This window comes from Triturus cristatus, chromosome 3_2 (genome assembly GCF_964204655.1).
Source record: "Triturus cristatus chromosome 3_2, aTriCri1.1, whole genome shotgun sequence".
Taxonomy (NCBI): domain Eukaryota; kingdom Metazoa; phylum Chordata; class Amphibia; order Caudata; family Salamandridae; genus Triturus; species Triturus cristatus.
Genome location: NC_140584.1, coordinates 926,016,530 through 926,041,938, shown reverse-complemented (window position 1 = coordinate 926,041,938; position 25,409 = coordinate 926,016,530). Strand labels below are relative to the sequence as shown.

Sequence of the window (25,409 nt, the reverse complement as noted above, 5' to 3'; positions counted from 1 at the left end):
ATGTGGGGGAGTGGACACAATCCCGAATACTGATTGGAGAATGCCTGCCATCTACAAGATGGCAGGCACTGAAGAGTGGGCTTCACCTCGTCTCCCTGACTTGAGGGGTAGGATTGGGAGAGTGGGTAAACCTTCTGGGCTGTGCTAATTGTTCCCGCCGGTCTTCCCTCTGAAAAGAAGGTAAGACAGAAAGGGGGCCTGCTCCTAATAGCAGGAGAGGCTGGGGGTCATGTTAAAAAGGTAGCAAGGCCTTTGAAGCTCCCCTGTCACAGATGGCTCTTCCTTTCCTGGGGGAGGTGTGAATACCACCACCAAAGGAAAGGTTTTGTTTCTGGGCTCAGGGAGCGAAGGCTCACACCCCAGGGCTCCAGAAACATGTCTTGTGGTGGCAGGCTGGTGTTTACTAGTCAGGGAACCCCACATGAGGCTGGTCGTTTTTCAGGGGGCATCTCTAAGATGCCCTTCGAGTGCATTGTATAATAAATCCCACACTGGCATCAGTGTGGGTTTATTATACTAAGAGGTTTGATACTAAACTTCCCAAAATTCAGTAAAAGCCATTATGGTGCTGTAGAGTTTGTAATGACAAACTCCCACACCATATACTCTTTTATGGCTTTACTGCACTTACAATGTCTAAGAATGGACAATGTAAGAATACAGTGCTCATGCAACTGTAACCTCACCAGTGATATAGTGCACCCAGCTAGAGGAGTGTCTTACCTAGACCAAAGGCAGTGGGTTGCAGGGATGGCACACAGGTATGTGTGCCATGTCGACTCTTCACTTTTCTCTGCACCAAAAAAATGCAGCCTGCAACGGCAGTATGTGTGTGCTAAGGTACAGGACCTCTAAGGGTGGCACAATATGTGCTGCAGCCCTTAGAAGCCTTCCCTGGTCACAGGGCCCTTGGTCCCATTTACAAGACACCTACATGTGGCCAGAGAGGTGCCAATTTGGGGTACAAGGTACAGTTTTGGGAAAGAACACATGGGAACCTGATTGGCAGGGAGCCAGGGCACATTAAGTCAATGTGCATCAGTAGTCTGGCAAAAAGTGGGGAGGTTACTGCAACAGAAACCCAGCTTCCTTCTAGGGGCTAACACCACTTGAGGTGCACTTGGCTTAGCCTCCTAGGGTGAAAATGTCAGATTAGCGAGGAAATAGCGCTGCCGACATCACCAGTTAGTGCTGTATCTTCTGTGGTGACCGATAATAGTTTCCAGTAAGCAACAAGGTCTAACTTCTTGAAAGTGCATTTAACTAATTTTGGCAGTAGTGGCATTAGCAAACCTACATTTTGTGTTAAATCATGACTAAGATCGAAGTCTATCAAGGCAACAGGGGGTAGGCTGAATCCTGTGGGAGTCTTCTCTACCTTATGTTTAAAATATCTTTTGATGCCCACTTCCTGGACAGCTGCCATTTTACATCGATCAAGGTTTGGAAGACCAAAGAGATCTGGAGAATTAATCTCAGCAGCCAGAGACTATAGGTTAATCAACATCTCTTGTTCAATGACAGCAATGCCAAAGCAAGGTCCAGAAGCTCTTGGCACCAGTTTTGCGCCAGCTTTCTTTTTCATCCCTAATAAGTGCTTTTATTGTTTGACAGTCCTTAACTGCAAGGGACCATTTTAGTGTAGTAGCTACTTACTAAATATGGCAGAGCAACAATAATGTTTCAGCGATCTGTACAACAGTCTAGCCTCTGCAAGTTGCACATGGAGTCACTGGCAGAGAAATCTTGAAGCGATCTTTTGAAACGGGGGTGTGAGGAGATAGGTAATAGGGGAGCATGCACCAGCGCTACAAGCCACACCCTAGCCTAGCTGTGCCACCTCTGTGGGACGGGGCTATACTCCGTGTTGTGTGCACTAAGAACTACCTTGACCCCCTGCACCCCACAACTCCTCAGTTGTCCTTCTGCTGTGTCACCATAGAAACACCAATTCCAGATCCTACCAGAGTCAGAAAGCCTGCAACACAGCGATACCACTTGATATCACCTCCCGCCTGCCCTTTGAAAACCTGCGACCTTGCAGTGAGAAAGGCATGAAGGGGCAGGCTACTGCAGACTATGGCCACTGCCGTGACCGTTCTTCCAGTAAGCCCTCCTCAAGTGGGGCAGACTGCCACCACCAAACAGCAGCCAACTTGGCAGCTGGGACAGATATGGCCACAGGCCGACAGCTTTGGCTGGCTCAATCAATTAATCAATCATAACATTTGTAAAGCGCGCTACATACCCGTGAGGGTCTCAAGGCGCTGGAGGGGAGGGGGGGCTGCTACTGATCGAAGAGCCAGGTCTTGAGAAGTCTTCTGAAGGCAAGCAGGTCCTGGGTCCGTCGTAGGTTAGTGGGGAGAGTGTTCCAGGTCTTGGTGGCGAGATGGGAGAAGGATCTGCCGCCGGCTGTGGTTTTCCGGATGCGTGGGACTGTGGCGAGGGCGAGGTTGACAGAGCGGAGGCTGCGGGTGTAGAAGCGGAGTCGGTCGCTGAGGTATGCTGGTCCGGCGTTGTGTAGGGCTTTGTGTGCGTGGATGAGGCGTTTGAAGGTGATCCTCTTGTTGATGGGGAGCCAGTGCAGGCCTCTCAGGTGGGGTGTGATGTGACTGCGTCGGGGGGACGTCAAGGATCAGTCGTGCTGAGGCGTTCTGGATGCGTTGCAGCAGTCTCATGAGCTTGGTTGTTGTTCCTGCGTAGAGGGCGTTCCCGTAGTCCAGTCTGCTGGTGACGAGGGCCTGGGTGACCGTTTTTCTTGCGTCGGAGGGGATCCATTTGAAGATCCTGTGGAGCATTCGGAGGGTGTTGAAGCAGGACGCGGAGACGGCATTGACTTGCTGGGCCATGGAGAGGGCGGAGTCGAGGATGACCCCCAGGTTGCGTGCGTGGTCGCTGGGTTCTGGGGCTGTTCCTAGCGATGTAGGCCACCAGGAGTCGTCCCAGGCTGAGGGGGTGCGGCCGAGGATAAGGACCTCCGTCTTGTCAGAGTTCAGCTTCAGCCTGCTGTGCTTCATCCATTTTGCGACAGCCTTCATTCCTCTGTGTAAGTTGGCTTTGGCGGTGTGGGGGTCTTCGGTGAGGGATATGATCAGCTGGATGTCGTCAGCGTAGGAGATGTTGAGGCAGTGTTGTCGTGCGACGTGGGCGAGTGGTGCCATGTAGATATTGAACAGCGTAGGGCTGAGGGAAGATCCCTGAGGAACGCCGCAGATGATATCGGTGGTCTTGGAGTGGAAGGGTGGGAGGCGGACGCTCTGGGTTCTGCCAGAGAGGAAAGATGTACCCAATGCCAGGGCCTTCTCTTGGATCCCGGCGTCATGGAGGCGTGCTGTTAGGGTGCGGTGGCAGACCGTGTCGAAGGCTGCTGATAGGTCCAGGAGGATGAGGGCGGATGTTTCTCCTTTGTCCGTGAGGATCCGGATGTCGTCGGTGGCGGCGATGAAGGCAGTCTCGGTGCTGTGGTTGCTGCGGAAGCCGGTCTGGGATGGGTCCAGGATGTCGTTGTCTTCGAGGTAGCGGGTCAGCTGTCTTTTGACGATCTTCTCAGTAACTTTCGCCGGGAAGTAGAGCAGGGAGATGGGACGGAAGTTCTTGAGGTCCTTGGGGTCCGCCTTGGGTTTCTTCAGTAGGGCGTTGATCTTGGCGTGCTTCCAGCTCTCCGGGAAGGTTGCTGTCTCAAGGGAGAGGTTGATAGTTTTCCAGAGGTGGGGTGCGATGGCTGTGCAGGCTTTGTTGAAGACGTGGTGAGGGCATGGGTCAGATGGGGATCCGGAATGGATGGAGTTCATGGTCTTGATGGTGTCTTCGTCTGACGTTGGACCAGGGGGTCAGCCGGCTGGTGCGGGTGGTGGTCTCAACGGTGGTGGTCTCGACTACGGGTGCGGGGGTGGCGGTGTTGAAGCTGTCGTGGATGTCGGCGATCTTGCGGTGAAAGAAGGTGGCCAGGGAGTCGCACAGGTCTTGTGATGGTGGAATGTCGTTGGTGTTGGAGCTGGGGTTGGAGAGTTCTTTCACGATGTTGAAGAGCTCTTTGCTGTTGTGTGCGTTGCTGTCTAGGCGGTCCTTGAAGGCGGTCTTCTTGGCGGTCCTGATGAGTTGGTGGCGTCTGCGGATGGCGTTCTTGGGGGCTGTGTGGCTGTCTGGTGTTCGGTTGCGGAGCCAGCTCTTCTCCAGTTTCCGGCAGTTGCGCTTGGAGGTCCGGAGGTCTTCGGTGAACCAAGCGGCCTTCTTGCTGGAGTGGTTAGTGGTGGAGGTCTTGAGTGGGGCGAGGGTGTTGGCGCAGTCGATCCATTGTCTGAGGTTGGTGGCGGCGGTGTCAGGGTCGGTGGGATCGGCGGGGAGGTCCCAGGGCGAGCATAGTGGTCAGTTGGTCCTCGTGACCTTGCCCCAGCGGCGGCGTGGCATCTGTTGGGTGCGGTGGGTTTCCTGAAGGTGAAGTGGACGCATCTGTGATCTGTCCAGTGGGGTTCGGTGGTGTGGTCGAAGGAGACGTGGGGGCTTGCGGTGAAGATGGGGTCCAGTGTGTGACCAGCGGTGTGGGTGGGTGTTGTCACAAGCTGTTTGAGTCCGAGGTTGGCGAGGTTGTCGATCAGGGCGGCGGAGTTGGCGTAGTTGTTGTTCTCGAATGCCAGTGAGTGCACCACAGGCGAACTGGAGGCGGGGCAGAAATCAGATGAATAGGAGAGAACCGGATGAGGAGGAGCACATGAGACTGTTAAAATAGTGTGTTGCAATACTTTGACATCTGCCACCCATTCTAAGTAAGAAATGGTGCTGTGATCTATGCATGATTCACCTACCCAGATTTTGCTGGCTCAATAGCCCTGAATAATATTTGGGGTAGAAAAGTTTCTCTGGATACAAGGAGCCCCTTTGGGTCAATACCTGTAAGCCAGCACACATCAAATGTCTGTGGAAAATGTACTTTTGGAATATACTTGACATAGTCACAGTTTTCCGCTACTTTCCTGTGGTCTTTGTTATGTTAACAGGGACTTATTAAGCACACAGATTGTAAAGCTTCCTGGTGCTAAATGGCATGAAGCTAGGTTGTGATAAGAAAGTAATTATATTATTGATTGAAAAGTGAGGTTTCCGCTATTTCCTATAGATGGATAGGGAAGGTTGGGTTTCAAGATAGAGCAGAAGAGTATTCTAGGGCTTTGTGAAGGTAACCAAAAAAGTTATCTTTGTAATATGCTTTCAGAGATAGCAGAATATGTATAGTGATTGATTTAACTATCTAAATGAGTCAAAGTGGGACTTGGCAGCAACATTTTGATGCCAGGGAACAGAGGAGTAGTATGCTTTATGGAAGATTGTTAAAGCTTTACACTAAGTACGTTTCCGAACTAGAAGCAAATGCAGTAGGTAAAAAAACTCCTACTTCATGCCCAGCAGCTGAATTTTGAATTACCTGAAGACTGTTGCAAAGTTTCTCCCAAGTTTCCAGGTAGACACTGTTGCGCTACGCTATCCTGTATTGAATGAAGGTGTTAAGCACTTGAATACGGTACTCTCCAAAATGTAAAATGTGCAGCAGGATTTTAAGATGGTAAATGCAGGCGTTAGTTCTTGCTACCGCTTGCGGTTCTGGTGTAAGCTTTTCATCCATGACGATACCAAGGTTTTGAAATACTTTGACAGGGTAGAGCTGTGAGTCCATTGACAGTGGCCATTCTATGGCATTCAAGAAAGGAAAATGAGGCAACTGTTAGAAGTACTGCAGTCTGATGGATCAAATTTAAAAATGCTTGTGGACATCCACCAACGACAGTGTATGAGCCACCCCTGTAAAACGAGCGACAAAAGGAACCCCTGCTAGAAGGTAATTGTAGGGCTCCCATTGATTTTGCAGTTTGTCTTTTTTTAATTTTTTCTAATGAAGTATATACTGATGGCCCGAAAAAATGCTCTTTATCAAAGGGCTGATTAAGTATGAAGGATTGTACCTCCTGCTTAAATCCAGAGATAAGAAGCCAAGCGTGTCTCTGCAACAGTATGCCAGTGTTAATATCATGAGAGGCTGTGTCCGCTGCATCTAGTGTGCATTTTATGGAGGTGTTGGTGATGAGCTTCCCTTGCTGAATGAGGTCATTCGCTTTAGTTTTATACTCCTCTGGCAAATGTTGCATGAGTTTTTCCAGCTCAACAGTGTGCCCTGGCGTAGCGTGCCAACAGAGCCTGAGCATTGGCAATACGCCAATAATTGGCGGCTTGTGAAGCTACTCTCTTGCCAGAGGCATCAATAAGTGTAGACTCCTTATCAGGAGGAGTGGAGTCGCCTGTAGTTTGCGAGTTAGCTCTCTTGTGGGCGTTAAACACAACAAGAGAGTCTAATGGTAACTGATCTTTTATGTATACAGGGTCTGTAGGAGCTGGCTTGTATTTCTTATCCACCCTAGGAGTCAGTATCCTGGCTCTAACTTGGTCTTTGAATACCTCGTCGGTATGTTTTAACATGCCCTCCAGCATGTCTAAAGTGTTAGTAGACCTCGGAGTGTGTGAGTGTTTCTACAAGAAAATCCTCTTCTAGAGGGTCTGTATGCAGTTCCACCCTGTGATATTGGGCAGCCTTGTTGATAAGTTGTGTAAAGTCAATGTTGTCATCAGGTGGGAAAGGACTGGAGGGATACAGGTCAGGGTCATTAGGTTGATCTGGATCCTTATCATAGTCATCCCAGGGATCAGTGTCATGTGGTATGTCTGGAGCTTGAGGGATATGATGATCGCCATTCCCGACCCCATCATCGTCATTCTGTGAGTCAGGTGACTTTGGAGGTGGTGAATTTGATGGTGTAATGTTGGGAATAGGAGGAGGAGATGGAGGTATACAAGAGGGAGAAGGGTTAGTGCTGTTATCTCATGTTTCGGTGCCAAAGGTGTTGGTTCGGCACCGGACTGGGGCTGGCTCGAGCCCAAGCCGGAAGGCTTTTGTATGTGTTTCATAGCCAGGCTGGAGGGCAGGGCATCTGAAACTTTTTCTTGGTGTCGACCGGAGCCTTATGTTTTGGTTGAGTGGGTACATGGGGATCTGTTCTCACAGTACGTTGACCTGGGGTGATGTTTAGGTCTTCCTCCATGTCTGAGTTGGCTTCGGACACGGAGACCAGTTCTTTTCTGCGGCAGGTAGGTGGTGGTGTTCTTCGCCGAAGATGTCCGGTATAGAGCCGCTGCCATCTTGCGGTGTCGAGCCAGACGATCACAGATGATTTTCTTCGATCTGAGTGAGCGACACGCTTTGCAGGATTTTTCTCTGCGTTCCGGGGATAAGCACAGGTTGCAGACCTCGTGCAAGTCGGTGCGTGGAAACTTAGCACGACACCCGGGACATAGCTTGAACGGAGTCCGTTCCATCGACTGCTGGCGTAGTCAGCACGGGTGGGCCCGACAGCCCGCCTTGAAGTTCCAAATCAAAGGTTTTTATAGTGTACACGATACGCATCGAATGAGAAACACGATCGAAAGACAATAACGTGAAAAACAAAGTGCAAACATCCAGATCCAACACCAGATGACGATCTATGCTAAAGCATATGATCTACAGCTCATATGCCTCAAACTCAACATTCCTGTATTTCAGGATCCAGTTTGACTGGTCGGAGCATAGTAATGTTTTTGAATATTAATGAAGCTGCAATAATTGAGAAACATGCCAACTCATCTTTAGCTTTCTAGGTTGAGAAACAGCTCAACTCTGGGGGTTGGTAGGCGTATAATTCCCAAAATATGTATCTGAGCAGAAGAAGCACTCTGCCTAAAGATAAGGTGATCACTAATGTTAACTGAAGAACTGGAGACACAGGTAGTTGTGGCCCACCACTCCAAAATGTTCACTGCAGTGTTAGGAATATTGGGAACTCCAAATTCAGGAGGAACTACTTCCTCTAGTGGCGAGTGACATCCCACACAACACCAAAGGCATAGCATACACCAGATTACACAAACAAAAAACCTTTACCTTCAAAACTCTTGAAAGACTCGAACAGCTCTATCAGTGACTGAGTGGAGAGCTGCTCATGGTATTTCGAAGCCACCTGGACGCAGATTTGAAGGTTCTGGCGAATATTAGCAGAAAGCATAGCTCGCAAACACTCCAGGGAGTCTTCAACAGAGAGGGAACCAAAATAATTCACTAACCACTGAAAAAAAAGGACATTACTATTAGTAAGCATATTTTATAAAGCATGTGCAATAATTATAGTCACAAAACAGAATTAATCTTGCATACTCTTTAACTACGCATGGCAAGTCATCAAGGTAGGAACCACAGCACATCTGCACCTACTAGATTTCATTTGTTAGGACCAAACCAGAGCCCGCCACTTATTCAAACTCAAAAGTGGGTTGATATCTCCTCGAAAGGCATTTTTTGTGGTGAAAAGGTTAGCTTTTACATATTTTTTCCCCCCAAAATCCTTACTTACACTTAGTGTGTCTCTACCACAACTATATATCTTGGTTTTAGGAATTTAAACATATTCTTAAGCTTTTTCCATTTCATATTGTAACTACACCTTTTTCAATTGTTTGAGGTTTCCTACACTGCAGGTTTTCTTTTCACCACTTTAAGCAGAAGGAGCTTTAAAGTGGTCACAGAAGATTTTTGGGAAGGAACATCCAATAGAACTTTTTTTTTTTAAACATAATTTTTATTGAGTTTTTATAAACAGCACATCATATCAGACGGGTATACAATACAACTGGCATAAAGAAAGCAAAAATAATCATCATGAACCTCTATGGTATTGCCAATTACCCTCCTCCCCCCCCCCCCCCCCCTCAGCTCCTAGGCAATAAAAGATATGAAGTAGCATGGTGTTACTCAGGTCCGGTCAGGTTAACTGAAGGGGATATGGGAGATGTAGGTGGCGCATGCCCATCCGGAGATGCCGGAGGGGTAAGTGAATTGAGGGCTTTGAATGTTTCTAGCATTTGGTGCCATTCCATAGAAATAGGAATCTTACGCAGACATCGGAACTCTTCTTGCCTAATAATTAATAATTATGCTCTCTGTTGTGCCCTACCTGATCATTTCCGTCTGCCAGGCAAGTGGTGTACATACACTAAAACTTAACGAGAAATATTTATTTTGGAAAGACTGCACCCCCAACCCAGCTCACTTTACTTGTTTTTTCCCCAGTCTGCATTCCTATAATGTATGCAAATCAGCACAAATTTAGGACTTAATCAAGGGCCTTTTCAAGAACTTGATAGGGCAGGGAAGCTGAAATTTGGCGATCTTACCAGGTACTGATATCTCTACAGAGATCGAAGAGACCTCTACATGGTTCACTATTTTTGGCATGTCAAAATATTATTGTTTCAGAAATTGCCAGGTGTTGGTCACCAGATCCATTGTCTTGATTCTTTTAATACAATGAAGAGATCCAGTTTGGTTCTTCGACACTACAAGTGAATTTTCCTGCGTGTCTTTCCTCATCACAGCAATGATCACAGCTAGGACAGATGTCTCAAGACTGATACACCTGCAATGTCATCTTTCATTGCAATGGTAGAAGGGATGTTGATGCTACCCAAGCAATATTACAAAGCCACCCTACTTTCAATTATAGCATTGGAACTGTGCAAAACTGTCTATTTATGGGTTCATTTAGGACCACAAAATGCTGGAGGTGCAAGGTCTCTGATCAAGACATACCATCAGCTAAACTCTGACCCATGAATACAGCGAGATTCACAAACGTAGGTAGTCACTGAAAGTGCTCATCATTTAAGTATGAAAATAATCTTTGATCATCACTAAGCAAGTTTCCAACCTTACAGAATGGACTCCTATCAAGCAAAAAAACATAGGTAATCTTTTTCCAAAACTTGCAGGCTCCTTCAATCCTAAATGTGCTGTGGAAAATAGAATAAACATTTCACCATCATATACCTTCCCTGAAAAGGGGGTCCACTTTGTCACATGATTTTCTACATGAGCTCATTCCTCACTTTAGCAATAATCACTATCACACTTCAAGCTCTAACTTTAGAGGCAGACCAGCCTTGGTACTGGATGCCTACGCCCACAACACCAATATCTCAATCTATAAAAAACAACTTCTAGCTACAATTCGATTGAAAATGCTTGCGCATCTTCTCCTGAATCCATTTAAATGCATTCCTGCAACTCTATGGCAATGCCCATTTTTCTTCGTGCCCTCTTTTGCAACTGCTGGAGCCTCTGAATCGGACAATACTTAAGGTGATACGGACGATTTATTCTCTGTCCACCATATTTTAAAATACAATTTACTGTTAAAAAATTATGAATGACTATGCCGAGCCAACTTCCCTCAGTGTGCGAAGTCTATTGTGCGGTGCTCACCAATCTGGCTGTGTTAGTGAACAGCTGCGCCAATTTCTACAAGACCCTATATACGAGGAGGAATGCAATACACCCTTCACAGATCAAGAGATTCTTTGAAGATATGCCCCTGAAGGCCCTGTCGACTGAGGCGCGGAGGTCGTTGGAGACTCCCGCACACTTGAGAAACCGACGGCTGCGCTGTCGGAGATACAGTCTGAGAAGTCAACCAGTACCAACTGGTTCCCGTGCAAATTTTCTAAGCCATACATGTCCCAACTGGACCACACTACCTGCCAACCGTCCAAGCGGCGGTTCAGACGGCTCGCCTGCCCACCGATTGGAGGCATGCGAAAATTTTATTTTTTAAACCGGGTCATCTCCCATAATATCATATCATCCGATATCCCTCCCAAATATAGAGGTGAAGCTGCTGGCCAAAGCCCTGACCAACAGGCTAATGCTCCATATGTCCATACAGATCAAGCTGGCTTTATGCCCCGCCGAGCAACACGCCACTAAATTAGACGGGCTGACAACGCAATTGCTGCAGTTGATCATTTGGGCAGGCTGGCAGCCCTGCTGTTAGAAGATGTAGACAAAGTGTTCGACTCGGTTAGCTGGATGTATCATTTTATACTTTTGAAACGGCTGAATCGGTCTGAGCTTCCTGTCACACGTTCGGTTACTCTATACCGATTTGAAAGCCTCTGTGTGAGTGGCTGATAACATCAACCCCCGCTCCCCATCGGACACGGCACTAGACGGGGTTGCCCCTTGTCTCCCCTTCCATTTGCTCTAGCCATCGAGCCCTTAGCCACCTGGGTCGCGTCGACGCTCAGGTCCGGGGCTTTGAGGGGACAAGGGAAATATCCGACCGCATCGCCTTATATGCAGACAAAGTCCTATTTTTCCTCAGTGACCCACATAGATAAGGCCCCAGGATCCCACAGAATATACAGATCTTTGGCAAAACCTCTGGCCTATATATGAATGCTGGCAAATCTATCATATGGCCACTGGGGGTGGACGCTTGGCAGTGGCCGATGGATCTGTTGCAGACCACAGAGGGTCTGAAAAATCTGTGGGTCTTTCTATCGGATAACCAGAAGGTGTCCTGGGACCGCAATCTTGGTTTAATGAATGATCGGGTAAAGGTCTAAATTCATTCCTGGACGTGATTGCCGCTGTCTCTGTATTGGCGTTCTGCCATATTTAAGATGGTCTCCCATCCTCGCCTACGCTATCATCTGCAGAGCCACCATTACCTGGTCCTGCTGTTGTGGTTCCGACAGGTCAACGCTATACTAGGCCAGTATGTGGGGAGGGGAGCGTTTAGGGTGGCACTACGTACGTGCTTTCAATCTACATATCGTGGGGGCATTGCAGCGGTTGATGTCCAGTCCTACCATGCGGCCTCACATCTCCAAGTATTCAAAGTCTGGTGGTATGCTGCTGGAACCGATCCAGCCAATGCCGTGGAGCGTTGGCAACTGGGGGACCTTACCCTACATACATAGCTTTATGGTAGAGCAGATTTTTGGGCTGTTCCCCTTGTCACAAGCCTCGTGATACTAGTGTGGTGTGAATCTGTCGGATGGGATGGTGGAGCTGCCTTACACGCGAGACACCGTTGTGACGTATGAGGCTACTTCCCCAACTGGTCGATCCCCAGGACTTTCACAGCTAGTACCAGATCGGGATATCCTAACTTGGCGATTTTAAGCATGGCCACACCCTCAAATCGATTTAGGAATTACAGGTGGAACACCCATGGCCAGTTCTACAAATACCTTCATTTCCGCCATGCATTAATGCTATGTATAACTAACCTCACGATCCTCCCTAATCTTAACCCATTAAAGGGCAAGCTTCTGATGGGGGATTTAGGTGACCATAACATTTCGAAAATATATCAATCTCTCATTACGAATATCAATAGCACCCTTGAGACCCCCATGGCAGGCAGATCTAGGCCGCATTGATGACCGGACTGAGGCACTGGAGTCCTCCAGAGGGGCGGTCATTTCGCTGCGTTAATGACGGTTTCAATTTAAATATCTGCACAGGGCCTACTGTACCCGGTATAAGCTTTGGAGGAAAGGGCTGGTGGAACCCCAGGTGTGCCTGTGTTGCGGTAATGCCAAGGGCACTTTCCTACACACTGTATTGACATGTGCTGCCTTAGATAAGTTCTGGAAGGAAGTGATCGAATGCCTTGCCGAGGTCCTGGGGTAGGAGCTTCCTAGATCCCCAGATTGACTTAACTACATCGCACAAATAGAATAGGGGGCAACAGATACCAGCACCACCTCTTATTTCTGGGCCTCACACTTGACAAATGAGACATAGCTAGATTATGGAGGGCAGATACACCACCCCTGGTAGGAGTTTGGAAGAGAGTTGGACTTCTGTATGGGGTTGTAAGTGTCAGTCTTCCAAGCAAGGCGATGTCCCCAGAAACAAAAATAATTGTCCTTCACCTTAGAGCCTCTGTTGTCAATGGCTAGAACTATTGATGTTGAAGTGCAGACATATGGTTGAGACACAGCCCGGTAGTGGAGCGAAGAGACAGACAAGTTACAACGCAGTATGTTGAACGGTTTGATTAAATTGTAACATCATGCCGATGTATGCTTAAATATACATATGTATATGTGGTCCTGCTGGGTATTATTATGGCAAGACACAATCAAATTTGTTATGAAAAAAGAAATATGAATGACAACACTTACATATTACATTAACAAAGAACAGACTACTTCAAGGAGTTTTAATAACCTGCTATAGTAAGAAGTGAAAAACCAAGAATGGTGCAGAAGAGAAATCAATGTATTAAATAGAACAGAAAGAACGAAAACCATGTAACTGAAACAAGCAGCACTAGGAACCAATTATTTGTCCGTATATGGTAAAACTGTTATGCACATGTTTGAAAACATACTAGAAAAAGATTCAAAGCTCCTTAAGCCAGTGTAAATTAAACTGAGCACATGATATGGCCCTAGGAGTAGTGCCCTTCGACTAACTGGAATTCTGCATTTTGGGGAATCTGGCGTTTTCGGAGCGGGGCCTTTAGTAAAGATAATTTGAATAATGTAAAAATGCATTAATTATGATCACCAAATGAAGTGCTCATTTGGAGGTAAGGAGGCAGATCCTGTATATTTGTTCCAGGTGAACAATGTTTTTTTCAAATATAGCTCACTTGGGTCTTGGGAAAGTTAGGGGTGTTTCAATTAACATGCCAAGACTGTTCACCTTTGCTCTTGGATTGATAATGTTAAAAACGGGGGGGGAAATGTTGAGAACCACCAATGTTCAAGTTCCATACATGAGCTAAGTCTTATCTTGGTTTAATTGCAGCCAACCTTTCAGCATTCAGGTTATAATGCCTTAAAGATAACCTCTTGGAGATTCATACTGTTCAGGGCTACCATGCGGCGATAATTTGAGTGTTGCCTGCTTAGGATGAGGTTAACAAGCCCCACTGATTAATTAATGAGACAAATAACTTTAAAAAAGACCAGAGCAGGTAATATGCAGCACACCACATTTGAGAGGAAGTGAGGTGAATTAACCCAACTTAATGGATGCCGATCAGCTAGATACATGCATACACACCAATGATCTGAACCCCAACCCCCTTTCAGCAGTTGCAGTAGTTCTGAACGGTGAACAGTAGCTATGATAGTTGAGAGGACAAGCAGGACTACTAAAACTGAAATCCCTCTTCCACCGTATCACATTTTTCACAAGTAATGCTTTTAGTTGCATACCAAGTATAAACACTCAACTGCTGGGTATCTGATAGATGATGGCAATCAATATATCCAATGTAACCGTCTGATAACCACCCTCTTAAGCATATGGCTAGTGTTAAGAAGCCCTGCTTTCAGGTGATACCTTCAGGGATTAAATAATGAATATTAGGCACTTAAAGCAACAGACCCTGTAATATTCTTCCTTTATTCTAACTCACTGGTACCTTTAAACACCCCTATGGATTTTCTGAATGGCAAAGAAAAAACACGAAGGCAAATGATAACCCTGTAAGCATCGGTGCTTAGAATGGAGTGCAGTAGATTCTATGTCAGGACTCGCAGGCGAGGATTATTAGGCTTTTCTTTATTTATTTAACCAGCATCCTTTAACAACAGTAAACAGTAATAAGACTTTATTTCCCATGAAGCCTATTGCAAAAAACCATCAAGTTCATAATACAGTCCATCAGACAATCAGGCGCCTCCTGGGACAATAATAGAGCATGATCCCTGCTGGACATCCTCTTTCTTCGCTGCCAACAGCCTCCTTCAGATAAATTCCACTTCCCCTCAGTTTACTATATGCTGGGTGGTTTTGGGTTCGTTTTTCAGATGCTTTTGTAGGAGCATCCGCTCCCTTTTACGACGTGGCTCAGCCTTGCTTGGCGGGCATTTCAGGTGGATTGACTGTTTTTTATTGTTTTGCTCTGTTACGTTTGAGCTTCCGCTCTGCATGCGGTGTAACTGTTTATTTTTATTAGGTCTTGCCTGACCCAGCGCATGTGCTGGTCTGGCAAGAATTATTGAGAGGGCTCCAAAAAGTGCTACCAAGCCAGCCTAGAGCTACAGTGCCTTTGCGCGTCACGCGCGCCACTTTTACCGCAATTACTTTCACATTAGCGGCCGCACGGCCGCTTTGAGGTTTGATCGCGATCACTTTCACTTTTGCGGCCGCACGGTCGCTTGGCATAGCCAATAGGTCTCGTTTTTGGGACCTTATAAGCGTTTAGTTGTGCAACTGTTGCCTGGCTAAACACTTATAAGGTCCCAAAGGCGAGACCTATTGGCTATGCCAATGCTTTTTTATTTTTTTTTTACTTTTAGCGAGATCACGTGCCCAAATCTAGTTGTTAATGTTACCATTGCAAGTTTCAATATTTGAATTTGGAGGCTGCTGCCTTTTAACTAAATGCCCGCTTTTATTTTCACAATCGCGGGTTCTCATTATTTTAATTTTGGGGCAGGGTGTCTTACTACACGCCCGCTTACTGCAGCTCTCTCGCTCTTCCCTCCCCTCCCCCCGCACGAAGGCTCTTGTAACGTCACCATCTTACCGCCCCACTATTCAAGCACTGGATTTCAATGTGGCAGCTGTGAAGCATGTATCTGAATGCGGAACGGCCGCATATTGCTACACAAGTAGCTAAGCGATAAGGGTATAGACGTGTACAAAGAGTACAAAGTCGGCCGCTCTGGCCGTTACGCCATGTTTCGAAAGAAGGGTTAAAAAATGCACAGCAGATGACTTCAGATCCCTAATGGAGCTTTGAACTCTTTTGCCTCTGGCAGCCCAAATCCCGCTGTTTTACCTTCCGGTTCACTTAACTCATGAGAGTCAATACTTACGTTCTGGCAGATGCACTGGGCTCGTGATTCTCTCACCTTCGGCTGCTCTTGGGTGAGTCATTTGGCGGCTTCCAAGGAGGAGACGTACAGGGCAGGCTGGCAGTAAACTGTCCTATCCAGTTGTTCCCGGAGTCAGTGCTGGCAGAGGTGCAGCAGATCATAGACCAACACTCGCTCTGCTGTAGTAAACATCCTGCGTACTGTAGGGTACGCAAGACGCCCCCCCTCACCATGCCCGGGTGCTAGCTACTCTGCCCGGGGAACAGTAGCACTCAGTGGTCCACCAGGGACTGGCTTAGCCTCTCTTGTGTTGTGGCTTCCTCAGCGCCTGCAACAACTCTCGCAACCTTTCTGGCCTCAGTCCACGGGGATGCTATCAGGAGCTGAACCAGACAGACCCCTGATCCCTGTTCTACCTGGCATTAGCAAAGTGTGGGGCCAAACACGCACTGCAGTAGTGACAGCCATGACGCCAAACACCACACGTGCACATGGGTGAGACTGGCTGTGAGGTAACCGTACCAAGGTAAGGCACAATTTCTTCTCTTTAACTAATACGACATAAAACTATCAGCCTGAAATTGAAACGGGTCCTAATCTGGCCCAACCGCAGCCTCGTTGACTAGATGTGGATTAGTTTTAAGTATGTGCCAGTCTTTTTACAGCGGAGAATTCCAGTAAAGCACTAGACCGTGAACAGTCCTGCTGTTGAACGACAGCAGGTTATAATCAGGGCCACTGGAATTATGCTACAGGAGAGGGTCAAATTATGCAGAAGAGGTTCAGCAGCATTCATTGCAGGGCGCCCTTTTTTACTGTTCACAAGTGCCATCACAACAGACGCTTGTTTTTCACTGCTGCAAAGTGGCTTCAGCCTGGGCCGACTCTCTCCACAGTTGTGGCCATTGCGTCTTGTTGTTTCAGAAGTCAAAGGGGAGCTGCATCAGATTGCGGGGTGTTGCTCCGTACTGTGCCAGCACAGCTAGAAAAGGCTGCCCTCCTTTCACAGAGTAGAATGTTTAATGGCTTCTGTTGGAAAACCACTCCCACACTAGAAGGGGTGGTGGTGGTCTTCCGGACACACTGTGGTAGCTTGGCTCGAGTGGTCAGGAAACAGGCACCGTGCTAAGCATACAATATACCCATACAATAACCATGCGTGCATCCGTTCCAAAAACGACTCTACACCGTAAAAATTATGAAAATATTCTTCTTTATCTTTTTCTCTTAGTTGCTGATTGGGAAAATAAATAAGTCAATCACAATATACAAATTTTAAATAGTGCAGGTCAAATAAATACTGTCTGGAGATTCAATAAATAGGGATGATCATAAATACAAGGGACATAAATATAAGTGCAGGTAATACAGGCAATTAAATATTCTGAGGCATTAAATACTGAACCAATAAATATTGTACACCAACAAGTCCTGTAGACCAATAAATATAGTGAAGCAATAAATAGGTTAACACAATAAATACAGTGCCCCCAATAAATAATTAAAAGTATACAGCAGCACTCATGTAATCAGATCACTTTTCAATTCCTAAGGGCTGATTTGGCCCAGGCACAGCTTGTAGGGTTGTGGAAGGCTTGAGAGGTACTACTCCCTGGCTGGGACAAGGCTGAGGCCTAAACTGAGGTAGATCAAGGGGGGAATACCAGTGCCCTGGCTTTCTCTCTCCACACAACCTCTCTAGGTTAGTCCCAATTCACCCCTGGCACAGTCAGGTTGGTTCCAGCACCTCCCTAGCCCCTTAGAGCAGTCTCTCAGGTCTCCACAGGGCCTTAGGCGCCCTCTACTCCACTTACTGCCCTTTTTCTGATGTTCCGACGCCGCTGGAGTCGTGTCGACGCCGTGAGGCGGTTCCGGTTCGGTCTCGGCGGCCTCGGCACAATGTCAGTTCTAGACGACGCCGGTAGGCGGTTCCGGTCCGATGTCGGCGGCCTCGGTTCGATCTCGACCTCCGATTCGACGGCGTCGGGCAGTCTCTACTCGATGTCGACTTCGGGCGGCTCCGGTCCGATGGCGCTCTCGGCTTCGATGACGTCGGCCGGCCTGGCCTCGATGTCGACTTCCGGCGACTCCGGGGTGCGATCCTCACCCCCGACCTCCGGTGCTCCTCCTCTCAGGTTCCGGGCGACTCCGGAGTGCGATCCTCACTCCCGACCTCCGGTACACTTCACCTCGGTCTCCGACGACTCCGGAGGGCGGACTTCACTCCTCCGATGACGCCGCTCACTCGACCTCGGTTAACTTCCTCCTCGACCTTTGGTATTCCTCACGACCTCCGTCGGCGCCCTCTCACGACCTCAGGCGGCTCCGGGTACGACGTCTGCTTCTTCAGTCAGCGCCGCTTCTCCACCTCGGGCTCCAGGTCTTAGGCTACTCGACGCCAGACTCCAGGGAAACCAGTTTCCAGGTCAGGATCTTGCTGCTTTCTGCTTCTAAGGCCTGTTCCTGCTGTCCAGGTCCTTAGGATGAGTTTTTCTGGCTTCTTCCCACACAGGGCTACAGGCTGGGATCCATCAGTAGGGACTAGTATCAAGGGTGGGTTTATGGACCCCACTCCAGGCACAAGTTTCCACCCCTGCTGCTTCACTCCTTCCTCCTTCACTGTTGTGCTGCTCTCTCTTCACCAGTCAGGTGCCAACTGCCAGCTCCAACTGCCAACTCTCCCTCTTAGCTTCCCAACATTCTAAACCGCCTCCAACTGTCACAGGGTTCTGGAATGTTCTGGAAGGTGCTAGCAGGTTCCAGTGGATGCTGGTGATGTCACAGGTGGCCACCATTTTGTGCTCCAGGCCCTCAGACAGAAGTTTCAGGGGTAGGTAAAATGGCTCCCTGAATCTGCAGCAACACTAAAAAGTCTGGTGGTTCCCAAAAAGGAAAAATTCAAACAGGGTTTGAGGCAAAAGTGGGACAAAATAAATAATGATGAGGAGGGACCACCCAAAGGGCTGACAGGTCTAACAGCTTCCCTCCCATAGAATCCTTTTCCCTCCTTCGCTTGTGTATGTTGTCTTTAATTCGTGGGTCAGGTGTAAAAGATAAATCAAGTAACTGGTTTTTCCAAATGACCTGTCCCTGTTGGGAATGTAACACTCTGACAAGTTCCTTTCTGGAGCCCACCAACGGCCAGCCCTCCCTCACCTAATCTGTGTTATTTATACTACTGTTTACACTGGGCCTAACAACCTCTGCAAACGGCCCATAATGCTTTTCACTGATGGCTAGCAAAGCACCTTCTGTTTATTTCTGTAGCTCCGCTTTGAATTAGGGGGAGTGGGATTTACTGAGCATGCTTCGTGTTTGCAGATTAGTTACAGAACTGCAGTCCACGTGCTTGGTAACCACAGGAAATAATGCTGATAAGACACGACAAGAGTTTCTAACTAAAACTCGTCTAAATGCCCTAAATACACGTTACAAAGGGTACACAGGCGCGTTTTCTCTCTCCCTCTCTCTCTCACGCACGCACGCACACACACTAACTAGCTCACATTGTGCATAGTTGCAAACACATTTGTAACCATTCCAAATGACAGCTACGTCATGAGTGACAAAATGTGTATGGATATATTTTAGTGCTTGCCGTTTTTGGAAGAAACCTGAGTTTTTGGCATATAGCACTTGAATCCCAGATGGTGGGTGTTTCCTGTCTATGCGGACTGTTTGTCAAGAGTAGGTATGAAAGACGGAATATGTAATGTTATTTGTTTCACATCTGTATGCAGCACGTCGAGATACTTGGTGTGCATGACCATCGCTCCTCGCCAATTGAGTGTTGAGTGTTGCGCGAGGTGGTTCCATGTAGAATTGGACACAGTTGGTGTCAGTCTTCAGTTTATGCGTTTTATATATGATAGGTACAAGGATGAGAGGGGAGATGGAAGCAGCCTTTGAGGGAGGCATTAGTGAATTATTAATTTTAAGAGGGGGGTGGAACTTGGCAGGCCAGACTCTTTAATTACCTCTGAGGAAAAGTTGTTTTGTAAGTTGTGTGTTTTACTATACATCCTTGACAGTATTCAGGTACTAACTTGCTCTATGTACATGATTCCCCCAGAATGATAGCTACTTTCTTTTTTCCCCACGTATGAGTAGAGTCCCATCTAAAAGCTGGACATAAGAAAGGTTTAGTTCCCCCACACAAGCCAGTGGCTGGTTTTTGCTACTCCACTCACAGCTTGTGCCAATTCTAGGGCGAGATACATATAGCTTTCATCTCACGATGTTTTGGTGGCCATGGTGCATTACTGTAGGGTAACCCAACACAAATAGGTGTAGTGTATCCCTTTTCTAAAGGGCAGAGGGGGGCGGGGGGGGGGGGGGTGGTGGAGGGTGGGGAGGGAGGGGTGGGGGGTGGGGGGGAGGGGGGAGATGGGAAGAGTAATCTATTTCACCACCGAGCAGCACAGTATTTTCCCCGGCTATTTCCTTCAGCCGGTGTGTATATAAAGGCGCCTTTGGTGCTGCTCTAGGGTTTTAGGCCTAATTGAAAAGACCTGTGGGTTGGTCTGGCCCTCCTTTTGGTAATCCAGCCTTGCTGGGGTCTGGTTCTCCCCTGGTTTGTCTGGGCTCTGTCCCAAATTGGACTGCCCTTTCACCTGGTGGGTCGCCACCCAAATACTTACCCTACTCACCTGACGCAGACCTCAGATCCTCAGCGGCGCCTGTTAAGAAACATGGAGGAGCTTGACGATTATTACGAGGAGGATGAGACAACACAATAGTTCCCGCTCACAGATTACTTCTGCGACGCAGTTAAACCTCCATTGTCAGGACAGTCTCCGAGGTAGTGGCTCCTTTGGAGAAGAGGTTAATTGACCTGGCGCAGAAGTGCCTTCAACTCCTAACCGCGAGGGAAGAGACGCCGGGGCCTCCGGGCTCCCAACCTCCAGAGTTGAGCCCCGGTGACCTTCCTTAGAAACCGTGCAAACACCCCCATCCTGAAGGGGTGGATTTGGGCGCATTCAACAGGTTGAAGCAGGCATTTCTGAGCGCTAAGGTCACACTTACGACATCGGTCCCTTCCCCTTCAGGCCCTCCGCCTGCAGAACCTCAGGAGCCTGTGCCTTCTCCACATCCTTCTGAGGACTCCCAGGGCGTTTCGGATGGGATTCTGATCATGGAAGGACTTAGCATCCTCCCCTTCGGGGTCCGTGGACAGCCCCCGGGCCCCAACTCCTCGGATTGAACCAAAGTCTGACCTCTTGGATCCAGAGGATTTGTTGCACTCCCGCTCCTCAGAGTGGGTGCCCTGTGAAAAGGTGGCCAAATATGTGGCGAGTCGGTTGCGGAAACCTCTAGCCCAGGAGGTCCCCTCCTGCCTCAGGGCAGAGTGCCATCGCCTGTCCCTTGAGGGCAAGGTAGCTGTAATGCCTGAAATTGACGCTAAAATGGCGACCTTCCTCACCAAATATATTAAAGACCCGAAGAAGGGCATTGGCAGGTCCTGGCGCGCATGCCAGGACAAGTTACTGGACATCACAGGTCCTTTAGTCAAGATCTTTGACATGGCCGGAGACGCCAAGGCGTCGGGAGCCCCAATTCCACCAGAAGTCTTGTCTAGCTGGGCCAAAAGGGCAATTTTTCTTGGGAACGCGACCTGCACCATCTCAACGGAGAGGCGCAGGTCTCTCCTAATCAAACTGGACAGGAAATTTGGAAAGCTGGCCACCTCAGAGGCAGGTCAGGTGGCTTAGGGCGGCCTGTTCGGGGACCCGTTTGTTAAGGAATAGAACAAATTTGTCTCTACATTCAATTTATTGGACAAAGCTCAGTCCACCGTCAAGCACAATTTAAACGCACAGGATTTTGGCGGGGCAGGTCATAGCAGGGGGCGCTCAGCTGGCCAGTCCTCCCAGACAGCCTCTGGTAGAGCACAGCAGTCGCAGAGGGGACAGTACCAAGACTCCTCGCGCTTCGGTGGATTCTACCCCACCAGAGGTCATTCACGCCGCAGAGGTCAACGAAATTGAGCACGAGGTGGAGGCCCTTTCCCTGCCCACGGTGAGTTCAGTAATCATCTCATGTCGTTGCTTAGGGGGGGAAGGTTGGCCCACTTTATCGACAATTGGCAGGCTCTGACATCGATGCATGGGTGCTCCAGACCATACAATGTTTTTATATAGAGTTTTTTGGTTCTCCCGTCCAGATACATCCCACGACACCGATCAGGTTTTCCTGCAGGGAAGCGGTTTTGATAGATCAGGAGATTCAAGAACTCCAGAACAAACAAGCTATTTGCCACGCAGCTACCCACCCAAGGGCCTTTTTAAGCAATCTTTTCCTGGTTCAAAAACAGGATGGGGGCCAGCGCCCGGTGATAAATCTCCGAGACTTGAACAAATGGCTGGTCTACCGCCATTTCAATATGGAAGGAATTCACCTTATTCGAGATCTGTTGCGTCCCAGCAACGGGATGGTTTGTTTGGATCGCAAGGACACTTAGCTGACAGTTCCTATTTTTCCTCCCCACTGTCGTTTCCTGCAGTTCTAGTGGCTGGTTCAAATTTTCGAGTTCACCTCTCTTCCCTTTGGCCTGTCGTCGGCTCCCTGGTGTTTTACCAAGGTCCTGCATTCGGTGGTAGAGAATTTAAGATCGCTGGGAATCAGGATGATTGTCTATCTGGACAATGTGCTTTTCATGTACCAGTGTCCACAAACACTGTTGAATCAGCTTCGGTCGGCGGTACTTCTCCTGCAGTGTCTGGGGCTCGTTATCAACCAGTCAAAGTCTTGCCTCCTCCCCACTTGCTCGATCACTTTCCTGGGTTTTGTGATCAATTCCATGAAAGTGACCCTGAGCCTCCCCTCCGGGAAGATGACGAAGATCCACCATGAGATTCGGCAGATTCTTCGGAAACATGTGACTTCCCTGCGAAGCATCGCCAGAGTGGTCGTCTGTTGTCAGCCTCGATCCAGGCCTTCTTTCCTGGTCCTTTGCACTTTTGGGCCCTTCAGAGACTCAAAGCATTTCACTTGCGCGGGGTCTTGCCCTACGTCCAGAGAGTTCCTCTTTCCGAGGTGGTGAGGGAAGAGCTGTAGGAGTGGCTTTCCCACATGGAGGCATGGAACGGACGGGTCATCTTCGGCTCCCTCCCGAACATGGTCATCAAGTCCGATGCCAGCGCGTCAGGCTGGGGTGCACGCTGCAGAGAGTTCACTACAGGAGGAGGTTGGTCCGCCGCAGAACGTTCCCTACACATCAACTGTCTAGAGCTCATGGCGGGCTCGTTCGCGGTCCGTTGCTGGACCAGAGAGAGCTCACACATGAGTCCTCCTAAAGATGGGCAACGTGGCGGCAGTACGCTACATCAATCATTTGGGTGGGACACGCTCCAAAGCACTGGCATATTTGGCCAAGGACTTTTGGGATTACTGCCTGGCCCACCAGGTGTCAGTGATAGCGGAACGTCTGCCTGGTGTGGCCAACCAGGTGGCAGATTGGCAATCCAGATACCTTCGGGACTCGTGTCTGTGGAAACTGTTCCCTCCGGTGTTTGAGACCCTTCAGGACCGGTGGGGTCCCTTCTCTGTCTACCTCTTTGCTTCTCGCCTCAACCACCAGCTTCCGAAATACTTCACCTGGAGGCCGGACCTGGGGGTGACAGCCACCGATGCATTCCTTCAGGATTGGTCATTAGAGAATGGTTATGCCTTTCCCCCCTTCGCCATGATGAGATTGACAATGCAAGTCTGTTGACAGAGAGCGGAGGTGGTGGCGATTACCCCGGTCTGGATAGCGCACACTTGGTTTCCAGTTCTGATTAACTTTCCTGGGCTTCTCCAATCAGTCTACCCCAGCTCCCTCATCTCCTGCTCGATCCAATGGGCAACCCTCATCCCCTGATAGTAAAAGAGTCCCTATCCCTGATGGCATGGAGGATTACAGGGCTTGATGGCAGGTCCGGGGTCTTTCGAGACACTGCAGAGCTTCTCTCTCGGGCATGGGCAGACAGTACAGTCAGACGCTACCGGTCAGCCTGGTATCGGTGGATGGGTTGGTGTCTGCAACGGAGTCTGGATCCCATGGGGGCAGATGTCGTCCACATTCTTAACATCCTAGCCTACCTGGCTTTGGAGGGGTTGGCATACAGAACGATTAACACCTTCCGTTCTGCAATTTCGGCAGGACATGTAGTGGTGGCAGATCATCTGGTGGGAGATCATCCATTGGTGAGGAAACTCCTCCCGGGTATCTGCTCTTCCCTTCCCCCAGAACCACGATATTCAGTTCTCTTCGACGTGAATTAGGTTTTGAACCTGCTTTCCGAATGGCCCAGCAACAAGTACTTAATGCACAAGCAGCTTTCTTCGAAGCTGTCGCTGTTGCTATGTTTGGTGTCCTGTAGACAGTTTTCTGATTTCAGCGCTTATGGACATTTCCGGGAGGTCCTTCACCCTGGATGGGGTCACCTTCCAGGTGTCCCGATGTACCAAATGCCAGTCTCTGGTCATTTCCTACCTGGCATTTCCTGACTGTCCTAAACTCTGCGTCGTCAGATGCGTTAAGGCCTATGAGGCCATGACGGAGGAAGTACGCCCGCACGGGAAACGTCAACTTCTGATTGCCTTGCGGAAACCATTTTGAGGTGTCTCCTCCCAAACTATTGCACGATGGATCCGTTGGGTGATAGAGGCCGGCATCGATACCAAGGTTTTAGGGGCACACTCAGCAAGAGGTGCCATTGCATCCAAGGCTTTCATGCTAGGAGCTCTTTTGGAGGACATTTGGAATGCAACAGACTAGTCTTCCGAATCAAAATTTAAAAGGTTTTACTTCAAGCTAGTCTCCTCCATAGTGGCCCTAGTGGTTGATAAGCTTTTAACTAGCCGAATCCTCTCCTCCGTGTCCTGACATAGAATGAAAAATGTCCCAGCTTTCGTAACGGAAAGTTTCAATTCTATTAAGGACACAGAGGGGGGGGGGGGGGGTTATTAGCCCTCCCTCAGGATGTTCTTGGACCCGCCCGCATTTATCAGGATGTGCGTCAGACATAAGTAAAGCGTTTTCCTGTTTGGTTAGGAGTGCTGCAATAATGATGGTTTAGATAGCCTTGTCGCACGCAGGTTATTACAACTCCTTTTTTCTGCCCGCAGGGACAGAGTCTTCGAAGCAGCACTAAGAACTTCTGCAGTCTGCTTTGTCACAGGAAGAAAGAGGATGTCCAACAGGGATCATGTTCTATTATTGTCCCAAGGAGGTGTCTGATTGGCTAATGGACTGTTATGAACTTGATGGTTTTTTGCTATAGGCTTCATGGGAAATAAAGTCCTATTACTGTTTACTGTTGTTCAAGGCTGCTGGTTAAATAAATGAAGAAAAGCCTAATTCTCGCCTCCGTGTCCTTAATAGAATTGAAACATTCCATTACAAAACCTAGGACATTTTTCATTCACATGCTCTGCAAATTCCTGCCATCTATTGTTGGAGTTGGATGTTTGCAACTTCTTTTTCTTCCAAGAAGTATTTTGAGTCACAAGATATATTTTGACTAATGCTGGAACTGCACATGGGCACCAACTCCATGTTAGTTTGTTTATTGCTCAGTAGATGGGAGTGGAATGGAGTGGTAGAAGAAAGTAGTGCATAGTGCATTTCTAGAGAATAAGGTATAAAAGGAGAAAAAAATTGTCACCGGTGAAGGTATCCAGGCACTGACCGGGTTCAGTTGATCAGCCGAATAGACAGG

General features: G+C 48.4%; 1 protein-coding gene across 2 annotated transcripts in view; it reads right to left on the bottom strand.

Moving 5' to 3' along the window:
• CLTC (clathrin heavy chain) overlaps positions 1-25,409 on the bottom strand; it is an 853,725-nt gene that overhangs the window by 443,129 nt on the left and 385,187 nt on the right. For both annotated transcript variants that reach the window (XM_085649401.1, XM_085649400.1), the window contains exon 13: positions 7,964-8,144. In XM_085649401.1, coding sequence (XP_085505527.1) covers positions 7,964-8,144 — 181 coding nt within the window. The remainder of the gene's footprint in view (positions 1-7,963; positions 8,145-25,409) is intronic.